Genomic DNA, 14,173 nt, shown 5'->3' with positions numbered 1-14,173 from the left:
ATTCCGCACCCATTATTTATAATGTCCATTTTGATCAAGCACAGGCACCAAATCTGTCCCACTGGCTTTGTAGCTTCCAAGGTGCTGTCAAAGTGAAAGCAGATCGAGCATTTTGATAGACACTTCCTCACCTTCATAACTGTACATGACCCAAAGCAGCAAAAACATGGCTTTGATTACAGATGTGATGGTTTTTGTAATGCAATAATCATAGAACATCACTGTATGTGAGACAAATGACATTTCTGTTAGCAGTGGACCAAAGTATAAAAATAGTATACATTTTTATAAAATAAAGTCAAACACGATTCACTGTACATTTTGTTTTTTTCTTTATATATGTATAAAAAGTTGGAAACAGACTCTCAATCAGCTGGAGCAACATTCAACACCAGCAGGAAGTTGAAGAGCTGAGCAGATTCATGGATGAATTAGATGTTGATGAGAACAGAGTGAGCAAGAGCATTTATGTAAAAGTACATTCCCATGTAGTCCCCATCTTATTCCTATTTTACAGACAATAAATATGGCCAGTCAATGAGGTCAAATGAGGGAATGTCCTTATTCACTCTTCAAAGCTGACGGCCTGCGCTTTCCAAGGCATTTTATATTCAGTCTTTTGAGATGGCCCCTCAGTCAGACAGTAAACAACTGTTTAATACAAGAATGCCCTGAACATGTCCAAATGCAGCCCAGTGTGGCGTCCCGGTGAGGCTGGTTTGGAATTGCCCTGGCACATCATAATAGCAAACATTTGAACTCTCCTACAGAACCATGTGAGACTCAGTGCGAGCAGTCTCCGTTTTCTCATCATTGCTGTTGGAGATTGTCCTTTCATGTTCTCTAGCATCTGCTAATGCTGATTTTTCTGTTTTCTGCACCGTGTCTTGATCCTCATCCTCCTCTTGGTGAGGCAAGTCCATGATTATCTCTTGATTTTTCTTGCCCTTTCCAGGATCACACTCCTCAGACTTCAGCACATTGCACAGCTCCATCTCATGAATCTCGACATCGAACGGCTCAGTGGGGAGCAGAGAGGGGGGAGACTTACAGCCGGTGCAGCCCTGTGAAACAGACACAGTCAGTGTCATCTGAATGGAACACGTGGCCTGGCAGGCAGAGGCGTGTATACTCACAGAGATGTTGATGGCCCGCGGCAGGCGTCCTGTGTGGATCCAGGGGTGCACTTGACTCAGCTCTCTCTTCTGTTCGTCTGTGAAGCGTGGCTGCTGTTTCTGCATGTTTCTGAGAGCTTCGCGGTCTTGACGCAGCACTGTTTCCCTGTCCCTAAAGCACACACAATCATACATTGAGCAGCTGGACTTCAGAAACGGGCAAGCTAATAACAGACAGTAGGAAGTCCCGTGTCTTACCTGACTGGCAGCTGGTACGTCATCATCACCTTGTCATCAGTGTTGGCCATGAGCAGCCAGATTGGGTCTTGCAGGACACACTTGATGAACTGCTCTTCTCCATCTCCTCCAGCACTGCTGCTGCCCCCTGCTGGCTGTTTGCGAGAGTGATCATTCTCCGAGGAGTCAATGCTGCCAAAGTATTTGCTGGTGTGGCTGCCCTGGCTGCTGCCTGCTGACAATAAATGAGAGAAAGGGGGTAAGTGTCTTGTCTGAGGGGGGGTAAGTGTTTTATCTGGGGGGGTGGTAACTGACTTGTGCAGCCGGTGCCGGATGAGCTGCAGCCGTTGGAGCCAGAACCAGAGCCGGAGGAGCGTGTCCCGGAAGATCCTGATCCTGAGGCGGCAGACCCCGTCCCGGAGCGGGAGTCCTCCTGTAGCAGCAGGTCCAGTAGGTCACTGGAAGTTGACATAGCGTCTTGGTTGGAATCATTGGCCTCACCCTGAAGAGTAATAAAGTTTTAGAGGCTTAGTTTGACACGTATATAAATGTACCTTGTTGAATTCAGAGCAAAGTCTTACATTTTCATTGTCTTTGGAGCTGGCCTCGGCACACTGGTTGGAAGTGCTCTGTGCTCCAGGGGTCCCTCCCTGTGCAGAGGGAGGGGTTTGCTGTGACCCTGCCAGTGCAGTGGCCACCTCCAGTCTGTTACTGGGCGACTCTTCCAGCTGCAGCAGGTTGAGGGGGGATGAGCATCGTGACTGGAACAGAGGGGACTCCGCCCCTTCACGTTCAGCGGGGGTGTGACTGTAAGACTGGGGGGTGCTGCTGCGAGAGGGAGCACCAGGTATTGGAAGAGGGTTACAAATGGCACTTGGCCCAGGAACTGCAGTGGTGCCTGGGTACGCAAAGTTAGGATTAAAAAAGTGTCCAGCAGTGGGCCCTGGCTGGGACATGGGTGCTCCCATCTGTCCCATCTGTCCCACCTGTGCCAGCTGTGCCAGCTGAGCCACCTGTCCCATCTGTCCCACCGGTCCAATCTGTGCAATCTGTCCCATTTGTCCAATCTGTCCCATCTGTCCCATCTGTCCAATCTGTCCCATCTGTCCCATCTGTCCCATCTGTCCCACCTGTCCCACCTGAGGGAACATGTAGTTAGGCAGCACCAACGCCATCATAGGAGGAACAATCGGCGTCGGGGGGAATCGTGTTGGATCAGACACAGGCAGTGGCTGTGTGAGTGGAGGGTAGATAGGGTAGACTGGAAGCATCCCAGGAGGAAATGGGGCTGAGGGAATGCTGGCCTGGGAGCCGACAGAAGGCCAAGAAGAGGAGGTAGTGGGGGGGCCCAGAGGGATGGTCATGGGCATAGGCCTGGGGTCTCTGTGGCTCCCCATAGAACTGTGCTGGTCGGAGGACTCCTGGTGTTTCAGCCTCTTTCCCCCACGACCACGACGGTGACCAGTACTTCCCCCGGCAGCCGGGTAGTCACGGGAACAACGCACACCTAAAGACAAAGAAAGCAAAACATGACTAGCCCACTCCCCTTGTAACTGCATATAACTTGAACACTTTTTGGGCTCATGTGCCCAGGTTACCTCTGGACAGGGGGTTGGTAGCTGGGGTGGGACAGTGCACAGTGGAAGATGTGGTCTGGTCAAACACTCGCAGTTTGCTGAGATCTTTGAAGCGATCCAGAAAAGCCTGCTCCTCCTGCTGGGTGTGGGCAGACAACACCTCCTTGGTGAGCCCAAGGCGGCCCCCACTGCCACTTCTGCGGGTGTCCCGCTCTGACTGAGTGGCCTGAGGGGGAGGTGGTGGGGGAGGAGGGGGCAAGGGGGCAGCGATTGTGTTGCTGCTTGGAGGAGTAAACACACTAGCACAAGGGGTAGGGGCAGTGCTAGGAGCAGCCAGAGTGGGAATCGTTGGCGCCTCCTCCATAACGATATCTGCAAAGGAGATCAATACTTCGTCACAAACAAATTCACCTCAGTACTTTGTTGAAGCATAGTCTGTCTTTGTATCTCTTTCTTGAATTTGATGCCCAGTGGAACATACTCCACAGTTGGGACATGTAAGTCACTTATATGTTTAACACAGATGTTTGGACTTTTGTTTGTGTTGTTTTGGATAGCCCAATCTTGAGCTCACGTCTTTCTTCGCCAATGAAACAAATGATCAAACTTTAACTTCTTTGAGACAATCATTTTTTATGGTCTTGTTCCAAGCCCCTTTCATATGGTTTTATAAAACGTGCCAATAGAGGACCTGTGTTTGCTGTATCACTTTGTTATTGACCTTTTGTTATTAAAATTGTAAACTGTTATGAAGTAAACCAAAGTAACAGTGATGCCCACCAGATTCAGGAGGTTTTTTGTCTCCCACATGGACGATGGTGCTGCTGAAGCTACACTGCGATGTTACTGATGCTACACTCTCTGCTTTTGTGGCTAAGGTCAGCGGCGGAAGTGAAGACGGCTCCCCTACAAGGCCTACAAGGAAAATGGCAACAAATTATGAGTCAAAGCTGGACTACAGGCACATATCAATAAACCACAATTTAGTAGTAAAGTACAAATATTTCATTAGAACAATTCAAAGCAAGTTCACTACGAAATATTTGTTATCAAACTGCTGAAATACGTATATGTAACTTTCCAATATATTCTGATTTATTAATATGCGCCTGTAGATGAACATAAGTAAATGAGAATGCAAATCAGTACAATAAAAACAATGAATCCATAAGAGAAGCAAGTTGATGTAAATTATAAATTAATTTAGGCAGGCAAAGTTATTGGCATTGGCACCTGTGTTAGTGCCAGCAGCTTCTTGTTTGTCATCATCAGATGTTGAGGAGGCAGTGCAGGAGGAGGACCCGCACTTTCGTTTAACTGTGTTGGGAATGTTACAGCTCTCCAGGTACCTGTGCAAACCAAAACATGCTCACTCAAGTGTCAAGTGTCAAATGTGGCGATGGGTGGGACATGAGCACATACCTTATGATGCTGTCCAGACAGTTGATCTGCTGGTAAGAGTAGCCTGTAGTGGCTTCCTTTTGAACCAGAGGGGCAGGGGCCAGGGCTTTGGGAGGCTTGGCCATATCTGCTATCAATCCTCTCACAGGGTCACTGCTGATGGCACGAAGGCTACTCGCCACACCTGCAGGACAATAGAAAGCATTAAATATCCATCCATGTTCAACTACTTAACTGTAAAACATGTCTTTAAAAAGCCACACTGTGAAACGCCCCAATTTGTACTTGCAACGTTAGCTTCATGCTAGTGCTAACCGCTCATCTGTTGTGGACAAAACATTCATAATGACCCGATTTTGATCGACTTCATTTGTATGTGCTAAAGGGTATCCAAACATGAGGTTTAAAGTGATTAAGTCTTTCAAATGCTTTATGTTAGAATCCTGCAACCGTGACATGGCAAAATACACCTGGAATGTTCCGCAGTGTGGCTTTATATTTCTTCAGGCATTACCTGTCCCTGTGTTGGTGGTTTTTCTTGGTAGTGGCCTGTTGCGTGACTCAATAAAAACTTGTTGCCCATTGGTTTTGACCGTATGAACATTTTTGCAGATCTGCTGGAAAGTCATCTAAAAGACAGATAAATAAATACATTTTAGAAAAGATCAAGTGCAACATTGTTTTAGTGCTTGTTCCCCAAATCTAGACTCACTGGTTTGTGCAGCGCGACGGCTCTGGCCTCGTCCATGGCAGGGCTGTTACTCTCACTGGATGATGTGGCGGAGGCGCTGGGGTGCTGTTGGTGGGACCGGTGGGACCCACGGGAGCCGCTGGAGCCCAGGGAGCTGTATCCCTGGGAGCCCCCACTGTGAATCGGCTGCACCAGGAGTCTGTGGATCTGCTCGCTCAGCTGCACGATGTCAGGGGTGGTGACCGGAGTGTCGCAGCCGTGAGGCAATGTGAACACATCCTCATTCAGTGGACTCCTAGAGGGCCAAAGAAATCGATACAATTAGCAGGACGGGCTGTAGTTCACATAGTGGCTTGAAACTCTATCGAAAGTAGAGTATACAAAAGAAAAATCACATTTCAAGTCAATCACTTTGATAAACAAGAGTGTTGCACCTTTCAATGCACATGAATAAAATCAATTGTGCTTCAACCTACGTTCGGACTTTGTGGCGGCCCACGATAAATGTGACCTTCCGACTCCATGGGTTGACAAAGGAAGACCAGCTGGTGTCCAGGGTCACATACTCTCCACTTCGAGCACACATCCTCAGTGGTGAGTAATCAAAGGGCTGCCCTGCAAACTGAAAGACTGCAGAGGACGACAAAAGAAAGGTCATGCATAACGACATTACTCTTTACTTAACCCCGAAAGGTACTCTCAATAATAATAAACACAGTACTTGATTTTCTATCTTAATTTGCATTGCTTTGTTTGTATGTAAAAACACTCACTTTTCTCATGGATAGCCACCATCATGGGCCTGTCGTCAGGATGGATGTACAGCAGGAGGGGGGTTCCTGTTAAGTCCTGCGGCAGGTGTCCGAGCAGTGGCACAGCTCTGCAAAATCAGAAAACACTCAACAACAACACCTGGCAATACAACATCAGCAAAACGAGAGCCACTGTTCTCATTTTGCTTATGTGTGAAGATATTATGACCAGCAGGGGCCGCAGCAAAGCATGTTGGGAAACTGACCTCTCGTCGACTTCCTGAAAGAGGCAGCTTGGGGTGTGGCTGGTGGTGAAGATCCTCTTGTCTGCAGGGATCCGAGGAGCTGCAGGTAGAGAGATTATGCAGATGAAAATACATCCACTGTACAAGTTATCATTGTGCTGTTATTATGTGTCAGAAATATGCTTTTTAAATGTCTAAACCAATGACTTATACCCACTTTCCAGTTTCTATCACCCAAACATTTTCACTCACATTTCAGATTATGTGATACTGAATAATTATTATGAACTGCTTACAGTTCCAACAACTGTAGAAACAACAGTATGTTGCACATAGCTTATGGTTATCTAACAGAGACAATGTGTTGCAGAAGTGGGAGTAGAAGTGTGATTAGAATACATGTGACATCAGTTGGCAGAAAACTGAGTATAATTTCTTCTGTTTTTTACAAAATATAAAAAGTGTTTTCATCAGATACTGCATGTTTTTCATCTTGGGCAGAGAACCATGTTTATCGGTCCATCTGTCATTTTCATCCAGTCAGCCTTTGTCAAACATAACAAAGCCGTGTGTACTCAGAGCAGAGTAGCGGGACAATTACCTTCATATCCCGAATGGACCCTCTCCGCGATGAGCAGGCAGCAGGGCTGAGGCTCAGCGGCGTCGGAGTCTCTGAGGGTCAGCTGGTATGGTGTGAGGCGGAAGGGATAGTAGCGAATCTCGCCCCCGTGTGTCCGGTCTGCGCTAATGCGGCAGAACATGGACTTCTCCTGTGTGCAGTCCATGGGTGGAGATGCTGAAAGAATACACCAGCGAGGTCAGACACGACATAAAGAAGGTATTTTACAGACTGGATTTGAGCAAAAGCTTTGATTGAAATGCTCACCAGAGCCAATGCATGAAGCCCAGGTAGGCAGGCGGCAGGGGGCCGTGCTGCTGTAGAAAGTGCTGATGTCCTGTGGCGCCAAAAGATCAGAGAACACTGTGCCCTGGAGACGCTCAGGTTTGCAGCGCAGCAGTGAAGAACCGTGAGGTGAGACATAGACAACCTGCCCGGACAGGAAGGACACCGCCATAGAGAATGTATCCTAAACGTACAAAAACAAACCATTATGAACAAAGAGGCAGGAACATCTCCATGGTATCCAGTGTTACTAAGTAACAAGAGGAACAAGTGCTCTGTGCGTCTGAGCTGGTTACATAAAAACATCTTCCATGTTTTGTTTGTTTTGTCTTTTGTTGTTGGTTCAGACAATTTGCTTTGTACATATAGAACATAACATATAGAAAATGAGCTTACTGAGTTTTTGAGGGTGTACTCTGATGTGATATTATCCAGTTCCTCAATGGTGAAGGCAGACAGGTCCAGGCTGCAGCCATGGCACTCCTCTACACTCCACTGGTGGTAATACTCCTTGTTAGCTGTAAATAGAAGCACAAAAACTGCCGTTTACTTTTTTGTACTTTTTCCCTCCAAATCAATATTCAGTATCAGTTGTTTTTCTTACCTCGGACCTGCCGGACACACTGTAGTGCATATTTCAGGGCATGGAGGGTGCTTGTGTGGCCCTTAGTCTTGCGTTCTGATGGGAGGCGGAGTTTGAGCTCCTTGATGGCCTTCATAAGGTCTTTCTGAGTCTGCTGGCGTGCCGACTGGTTGCTGCTACAGCCAGATGTAGAGGGCGGATCGTGCTCCGAGCCGTTGGACAACATGCTGTAAGCCAGGGAGCCGCTGGGAGGGGACAGGCTCTGGGAGTTGGAGCTGAGAGAAGAAGGTGTAAGATTAGAGACACTGCGCCCCCACACGGCTGTTGTCCACTCCGCACTGAGTCATACTAAGCATGTGTACGAGCATGTGCAGCACCAAACCGTGAGATACTAATCTTATGGTTAACCAAATCTAAAACCTCAAGAAGGTCAAAAATACAGTTTTAGGTCATCAGAAGTGATGGTTTATCTGATTAATTTAGTTTTCTTTTATGATAATGTAAACCTCTACAGTGTGTGTGCTGTGTATAACAGTGTGTAATAGTGTGTGAGCTGTACCTCTTGTTGCTCTCAGTGGTCTCCAGCATCATCCCAGAGTCCTTGCCGTTAGAGGAGCTGTGTGAGCTGTGTGTTGACTGGCGTCCGCGAGAGCTACTTTTCCTCTCCATGCCGCCCTCGCTCTCCCGCTCCCCAGAATCATTTCCACTGGACAGTCCGTCCATATCGTCCGAGTGGGGACACATCCGGTCTCCGGACGAGCCCCCAGATCCAGAGCCTCCGCTGGGAGAAGAGGAGCCGCCCTCAGACCCATTCCTCTGGTGGGCAGCGTTGGCACCACACAGACTGTTTTTAGGAGCATCTAGTCTCTCAGAGTCAGCTTCGTGCTCAATGTTTTTGTCCTCAGCCCTTGCCACCCGACTCCGAGTGCTGCTGCTGGACGTTGATTTAGAGTTGTCATAACTCATAATAGAGTGTGGTCGGGCTGGTGGATATTTATTATCAGCCAGGAAGAAAAAAAAAACTAAACCACGAGTTAAGTGGGACTACTCTCTATACTTTGTTGAATCATATTTGCGGTTTGTGTGATTAAATAACTAAGGAGAGAAATCCATTTGTCTCGCAAAAACAGGGAAACAAAGAAGAACTGGATGCAAACTTGTGCACCATCAGGGACAGATGTAGCCAACAAACAAAAATCAACAAGTGCCTTTGTGAAAGTGGCAGTCAGCGTCCTGCAGAACAGCTTTGGTTTGGCATAAGCGCTCTGGCAGATGGACACGAGAGGGTGAGAAAACGGTCTTCTTCACTCAGTGTGTGATCTCGCCTCTTCCACCGTGGTCCACTCGAAGCGTTACAGGCCACCTGAGACGACAGAGACAAAAGAGGGTGAGTGATGAAGGAATGTGTCCGTCTCACTGGTATCTCTGAAGGGCTGCTGGTGTGAAAAACAAATGCTTTATCTTGCTCGCCCCCAGTGCCTATCACACTGGCCATGAAATGTTTAAATGTTGCAAATTGGAATCATGTTCCATCCTTTAGCCATGGATTATTTGCATTATAGGCTTGTGTGCAAGCAATGCGTATGCAAGTATCTGAATATAGACGTGGTGCACTAATGCCAACAGCACAGACGTATGTTTGTCAGTCAAGTCATCGTGGCTTAGTCCCCTTTCACTCAGAGGACAGACAAAACAGTGGGGCAGAGGATCAATACTCAACAGCATTTGGCTGGAGTGTCTAATAGAAGTTTAAATGTAGCCACCACCTACGCAAGTTAGAGGCTAGTGCCATTTATTTCAAGGAGGAAGACACCCTGTAATCCCTTAAGCCTGGCCAAGCGCAATGAGAGCACAGTCATGGCCATCACTCTGTCGTCACTGCCATAGTTTTATCTGCTTTACGCACCAATATAGTTGTAAGCACCGGTCTGTCTTTACCTGTTGACCTCAGCATGCAAGCTCTGTAGCAGGAATGGCACAAATATACCTCTAGTCATGATGCAACAGGTTCAGGGGGTTACCAGGAGCAAACATACAGATAGATGGGCTAAACTCACCAAAGAGCTGCATGACAAATTCAAATTCATGTTTTTTTCTGAATTGCTAATAAGCATTATGTCTGACCAGATGGATGATGCACATGACAAACTGTGTGCAATGGGTCCAATGGGGGCGGGGGAAGGAGCAATCATGATCTGGAAATATGCAAGTGATATTCACTTGCAAGTGGGTGTCATGGGAAAAGGCTGGCATCCATGCACACTTCCACAGACACACACTGCGGTGGTGGGCGGAGGTGATAAAAGCTGCTCTGGCTGATATAATACCTGGATGTGCCGTTTCAGTCACCCTCACCAATCTCAAACCAGGTGGAACAGGCAGGAAGCATAGTCTCTGCAGATATATTGTAGCTTCTCTTTGATCAAGTCTCGAAATGTAAGTGTAGCTGAGTGAGAGTGTCATTTTAGTCATTTAAAGAAAATGTCCCTATATTCCCTGAGCAATGTGCAATAAAATGCTCACTGTATAGAGCTACTATTTGCATTGCGGTATTGAAATTGAGTATTGAGTGTCCCAATTTCACATGAAACTAAATATTTATGTTAGAATTGTGTAGCTGTTTAGTCATATATGAAATCACCAAATTTAGCTCTTTCAATACAAAAAGTGTCTGGACACATCTCAGTGGGCAGTCGGATGAGCACATGCCCAGTGCACCTGTGGGTGGATGTGGATCACAAGGCTAAGACGGCGCAGACACGGGAATGACATGCCAACGCACCACAAGAAAGCCCTCAGCGAGCTGAGCCAACTGTAGACCAAGTGTGGACCACCAATCACTAACCTGCCGCCCACCTGCACATATGACATCCAGGAGACACATGGGTCTTTGGATTTTCTGAGTATATTTGTGTGCAATCCAATTTAAATGGTCGCAAATAACAATTCCAAATAACTGCAATTGCAAATATAATCACAATCACAATTAGATATAGTGCAGCACAAAGAAAGTAGTTTGTACCAGTATGGCTACTGAGGGAGTAACATCACAAACAATCATTAAAATGGGCAAAACCATTAGACCACGTATCATATGCAGTAAGTTTTCTAAGCCAAAAGAGGAGCCAAGCCGTCCACTATGGCACAAACTGAAACATCACATTGCACAAGTATATGGCCGTTTCTCATAACCAATAAATAAAACAAAGAAAGAAACAAACAATAGAATTTTTTTTTTTTTTAAATAGCCGAATAAACTATTATACTGGAAAGAAAATCACTATTTCTGTCAACAAAGTGGTGGTTACAGTCAGGTTAGAAGAAGGGAGAAAGCATGTGGTAATATTTTGATGCACTTAGTGGGCGGTAGAGGCTCCCTGGGACACATGGAGCATCATCTGCTGTCAACGGAACAGGCGACATGCATGTGAAATTGCAGATAAACAAGTTACAGACTAATATATAAACTGTATTTTTTCTGTAGCTATAAATTCGAATCTTCACTACATTTAGCAGATCTGTACAGTAATTGTGCAGGGAAGAATAGTGCTGCCTGATCCGTTACCTGGGCACTTTTCCAGCTACACTGTTGACATTATGCTAATAGAAAACAAGTGTTGATGTGACGCCTACATGCACACACAGCCTTACACAGTAAAGCTAGTCAGTTTTAGCCACTGCATTTGGGATTTATTATCAGTTGTTGTTTTTGTGATGGCCTTGCTCCAGATGCCAGGACTGTATTGTGTGACTGCGTGCACTGTTGTCTCTCCTCAAAAGTAAAGTGATCCTGCTCCACAACTGAAGTTGTATGCAACATCATACACAATGAGTTTTTGTTATCCCAGTCAGTGCAAAATCAGGCTGGTTTAACATAAAAGAAAAGAATAATGCACAAAATGCCCAGCACCGCTCACCAATAAAACATAATCTAATCCTTCACCTGAATAAAACATAGTTAATGTGTCATGGGGAAAGCCAAAACACTGATATACTCAATCACAGCAAACAATAAAAGTCTCCAGCTTTGACTGGCTGCACTTTAACCATGACAACAACATTTGTAATTCATGCTTTTGTGTGGCATGTCACGATGCAGTGTTTGTGCGCGTGACTTAAAAACAAACTAACTGAATGTACTGTACTCTAAACACATGCGCTGCAGTTCAATTTAACGTGTGTTACTATACAGACGCTTTTTAGAGACAGATGCATGACGATGTTGACAGCAAACCTCTCGCTTGTTTGACCATAACGGCCGCAATGCCAAATAAACACTCCCTATTGTATACAGCTCTGCAGAAACATTAATATAAAATGTAGCTCACCGATAAGCGCGTCCGTAGTGTGAAACCAGTGTCCTGTCCTGTCCTGTCCTGAGCAGAGTGTACGCAGCTCTACACCGCTGTCATGTACATACCCCAGACACGGCACGTGGACGCAGCACTGTTTTCCGAGAGCGCACTCGCCGCTGATTGGTCCAAGCGCTTGGACCAATCACAAAGCGGAGGCTGGATCTGCTCTGCGCACTGCGCACAGACGCTGCTCTCGGCTCTGCGCAGCATTATCTGCTCCATGCAGCTGATCTCAGACCAGCGGCTGTAGCTGTACACCTCATATACGAGGCACACGCTCATGTGCACGAGCTGTCTGTACAACTACACTGTGCGCCTTTAGACCGAAACAACTGTCTCAGCAAAGCCAGATCTGAACCAGATCAAAACTTGGACAGCGTCAGTTCTCAGCATCAGTGCCAATAATAAAACACACTTTGTAGCCGCCAAGTAACATTTGACACGGACAAGGCACACCAACCAGTGAACACAACAGTTGAAGAAAAATAGTTTGCCACAGTTCACAATGTGACAAGGACTAACATGAAGGTGCAGAGGCCACTCCTGAGGCTCCACAGAGTCACTGGATTATTGTGTTTCAGGTAAAGTTTGAGAAACTGAAACCATCCAGGGGTATTTAACACAAAACATACAAACTGTGTACATTGAGCCACACATGTGAATGTTCTTTTAATAAATTAGTATCACACCAATGGGCAATCCAATTTAGGATGACAGGCTTCATAAACCTGCAAATATATTGTAATTTTATGCTGTAGCATGATCAGTAGGGCACTGAGTCATATCAAAAATAACAGCTGATGAATCACCCCCCCCCCCCCCCCCCCCCAAACAATGGCAGTCAGAGCCAGTGTTGATGCTGACACAGATCGCACCTCTACTGTTCATTTTTGACTGTGCCATCCCCATGCCTCCTCCCAAGACCTTCATTTGCAAAAATGCTGATGAAAATGAAAAACCCAACCTGCTATGGTAATATCTAATGTGCCTGATGACTGACTAATGTAGAACACACAACCTACATGCAGCAGGCCTAATTTGGTGATTTTCTAAAATAAGCCAGCACGTACACAGATGCTTGCAGATGTAAAGTGAGTGAAGTTATTTTCAAAAACAGTGCGGGCCCAGGTAGTAGCTGACACTTGGTTGGGTGGTCTGTGCATTACGCACCTATCAGAGAGGGGCATTTTCTAACCTGGTCATTGTGCAACGTCCTCACGCACGTCCACCCCCCATAAACGAAAATGATATTAAATTAAACTACAATTGTACTTATTATTACCGGAACATTTGTGTCAACAACATTCCAGCAATCTCAGATCGCTGTCACAGAAAACAATAATCGGCAACTCACACGACGCAAATCTGCAATTACCGTGAATCAAATGTAAAATGTTACAGGCGTGCAGTAAAAGGTTGATTTACAAATGGAAAACATTATAAACTGCCTATTCCACAGAAAACTATAGCCATTAGAGGCAGCAGCGGTGAAATCAAGACACAATTTACAAAGTAGAAGCTAACATGCTAGCTCTTTAGCAACGACATCAGAGAAAGAAAAAGCAAAATAAAAACACTGCTTACCGTAACAATCCTTTACGACAACGACGACCTCAGTATTTCTCGAGAATAAAAGGGGGATAGTAGGCTACAAGACAAAAATACGTAGCGTAAAATCCGGCTGCATCGACCGTCAGTACTCAGCGTCCTGTGCTTGTTCTTTTGCTCTCCCCCACACCAGTAGTTTACACGCATTGACACACGTGCATGTGCGAGCTCTGCCGAGTAAAAACAAACCGGCTGCAGTGATTGGTCAGCAGAGTCTGGAGACCGCGCCCCATCCCGCCCAAAAGCCTGCTGATTGGCCACGAGGATCATAGGGAGCAGCCAATGGGAGCAGCACGGGGCTAGGTGGTCACGTTGTAAACATATGCACAGCGAGCACAGCCGAGAAAGGGAACATGGGCGTATCCCAGTGCTCAGAGCCCATGGCCACAGCCAGGCAGCGTGCAGGCAGCGCACAGGCCGTAATACTCTGACTAGAGGCGCACAGGTTTGTACTTACTGGATTGTATCAAGGTTTAGACATTTCAAACCTCTTTTTGCTAATGTTGACTTGAGCAAAACTGTCGGATCAACTTACTACAAGACTGGTATGCTGGGGCGAACGTGCATTACAACATATAGGAAGATAAAAAGTCACTTCTTCAAGGCTTTATATCATTTTCCAGTAGTAACATGAACTGAAATGTCTGATCAGCATAAAAAAACGCACAACACGTTAAGATTGATTGTTTTGTGTTACTACATTAG

General features: G+C 46.2%; 1 protein-coding gene across 1 annotated transcript; it reads right to left on the bottom strand.

Moving 5' to 3' along the window:
* Positions 1-342: 342 nt before the first annotated feature.
* Positions 343-13,597, bottom strand: per1b (period circadian clock 1b). The gene is made up of 20 exons (XM_079579786.1): positions 13,445-13,597; positions 8,065-8,868; positions 7,527-7,780; positions 7,319-7,440; positions 6,905-7,106; positions 6,620-6,814; positions 6,040-6,118; positions 5,795-5,901; positions 5,498-5,651; positions 5,043-5,316; positions 4,845-4,959; positions 4,352-4,514; positions 4,151-4,278; positions 3,710-3,844; positions 2,951-3,301; positions 1,934-2,859; positions 1,668-1,854; positions 1,374-1,584; positions 1,137-1,287; positions 343-1,064 (listed from the first exon to the last, which is right to left on the bottom strand). The coding sequence occupies exons 2-20, from the start codon at positions 8,469-8,471 to the stop codon at positions 765-767; spliced, it is 4,461 nt and encodes a 1,486-aa protein (XP_079435912.1). The 5' UTR covers positions 8,472-8,868; positions 13,445-13,597; the 3' UTR covers positions 343-764.
* Between the last annotated feature and the right edge of the window lie 576 nt (positions 13,598-14,173).

This window comes from Gobius niger, assembly GCF_951799975.1.
Source record: "Gobius niger genome assembly, chromosome: 21".
NCBI lineage: Eukaryota > Metazoa > Chordata > Actinopteri > Gobiiformes > Gobiidae > Gobius > Gobius niger.
Note: the sequence above shows the minus strand (reverse complement) of the source record. Positions and strands in the feature narration are given on the sequence as shown.

What these genes read in the sequence shown, in the direction of transcription:
- per1b (XM_079579786.1), bottom strand. Translation starts at nt 8,471, where the DNA reads ATGAGTTATGACAACTCTAAATCAACGTCCAGCAGCAGCACTCGGAGT. An exon ending in TTTCAGGAAGTCGACGAGAG is followed by an intron (nt 5,902 to 6,039) that starts GTCAGTTTCCCA and finishes CTGATTTTGCAG; the next exon opens with AGCTGTGCCACTGCTCGGAC. An exon ending in ATCCGGCACCGGCTGCACAA is followed by an intron (nt 1,585 to 1,667) that starts GTCAGTTACCAC and finishes TATTGTCAGCAG; the next exon opens with GCAGCAGCCAGGGCAGCCAC.